Genomic DNA, 1966 nt, shown 5'->3' with positions numbered 1-1966 from the left:
ATATTATGATAACTTATACCCATCCTTTTCCTTTGTGAATTGATCAACCAATTCATATGTTTCCACACGTAATTAAAATTCATTTTTTTTAATTTGTAACTTCACTCATCAGATATTTTATAAGTTGTTTTGTCTAATATTAAGCGTTTAAAATCCTTCAAATATTGATTATATTATTATTAGTGTATTTGCAAAGCATGAGTTTGAATAGTAGTAATTTGTTTTTTGAGTTGGGGAAGGTTGTCAGTAGGGGGACCTCAATTGGTTATGCTCTTCACACTTAGACAGTACTGAATAAGTAGGCAGTCTATCTCTTATAGTCATAATTCAGCCACAATATTTCCCTTTTTCTTCCTATCATATCTTTTTAATAGTGTATTTGACTGTCATTTTGTTTCGCCCTCACAAAACAAAACTTATCCCCATTTTTGCGTCCACAATGGCCAAAATTATACTCTTCCATTGCTTGCTCTTCATCTTACTTTCTTCATCACTAGCACTGTTACAAGGTCATATATATTCATTCATTCACCTATTGCATTATTTTCTCATTCAAATATATACTTTGCTATAACTTTTCATTTCCATTACCCGCAGGTTCAAGAATGCAAGCCATAATTCCTCATTCTCAAAGGGCCTATCAGGGTGCGTCGCACTACGAGGTAGGAAAACGAAATTAATTAATGCATATAGTACTCTTCTTTTCTTCAATTTGTGAATTCAATTGTATTGTTGCTTCTTTTTACATCAATTATGAATTTTCCAATTGGCAATAAAGGGTGGTGGAAAAAGATGGGTGAAAAAGAATTCAAGAAGGTTGATGATAGGATCAGTGGCTCCAACTTGCACTTACAATGAATGCAGAGGGTGCAAGTACAAATGCAGAGCCGAGCAAGTTCCAGTGGAAGGGAATGACCCAATGAATAGTCCTTACCACTACAAATGTGTTTGTCACCGCTAATTCTTTTGTCACACACATAGCTAGCAGCCTTCCAAGAAGAAGGGTACTTTGAAATTTTCATCATTTCGGCTCTTGTGAAAGTTTCAATATTGTTCTTTTTGTGGTTGGGTTTGCTTGAATTTTGGTTTATTTTGTCTTCTATAGTGTAATGTTGAATTGATTGAATCAGATTTTTTTTTTTTTTAAAATAATCTGAATTATGCCGTTTTCTTCAAATGGAAAAGAGATTTTTGCATGTTCTTTTTCCACTTCTATATTTGTATATATACTATTTATTTTTTACTGCGCCAGATATGCAGATTCCTTTGGGCTTACAAAGGCGGAAGCAACTGATGAAGTGCAGTAGTATAAAAAATATTTCCACAAAGTAATGATCAATCATATTTGATATTTCTCTCCTTTTCTTTCATTCTTTCTGCTGGTGCTCCATATGTAAAAATAGAATAAAATGGGAAATTAAAGAGGCCGCCGAAACCACAAGCCTATCTATAGGTGACCTTTATATTTATATTCACTTAATATGCAATACAACAAAATTTAAAATTTATAAATTCAATATTCTAATTTCGCCTTTGCTAGTCTAATTGAGTCGAATTGTTGCAAATTCTTGTATGAATACTTATTTTTGGTTTTTGGGCATGGGAGAAAGGGAACCACACCAAATAGACGTTAACAAAATTATTATACTAATATGAACCTTAAAAGTAGCATAATGTGATGTACCAAAGTGGGGATAAGGGGAACTTAGAAGAGTTTAGAAGAAAAGAAACAACTGCAAGTGGCATATGAAAGTGGTCCCAAAAATTCGAATCTGGTTTGGAATAGGTCACATGGGGCAATATTTGTAAGCATCTGTTCATGGCAGAAGATATCTGTAACCAATTGAGAATTGTCACGGCCAATCGGAGAGGAAAATAATGTGCTTATTAAGCCCATTTCCAACAATTCTAGTAGCTATGATCGTACATTTCAGCAAGAGGAGGTCTCATTTTCGAATCATAGAAA

General features: G+C 33.5%; 1 protein-coding gene across 1 annotated transcript; it reads left to right on the top strand.

Annotated features, from left to right (window-relative positions):
* Positions 1-326: 326 nt before the first annotated feature.
* LOC129881648 (uncharacterized) lies at positions 327-1208 on the top strand. Its single transcript, XM_055955777.1, has 3 exons — positions 327-509; positions 598-662; positions 779-1208. Exons 1-3 carry the CDS (start codon positions 440-442, stop codon positions 959-961), a joined length of 318 nt encoding a protein of 105 aa, XP_055811752.1. The 5' UTR covers positions 327-439; the 3' UTR covers positions 962-1208.
* Positions 1209-1966: the final 758 nt, after the last annotated feature.

This window comes from Solanum dulcamara, chromosome 3 (genome assembly GCF_947179165.1).
Source record: "Solanum dulcamara chromosome 3, daSolDulc1.2, whole genome shotgun sequence".
Taxonomy (NCBI): Eukaryota; Viridiplantae; Streptophyta; class Magnoliopsida; order Solanales; family Solanaceae; genus Solanum; species Solanum dulcamara.
This window is presented reverse-complemented; position numbering and strand designations above follow the sequence as displayed.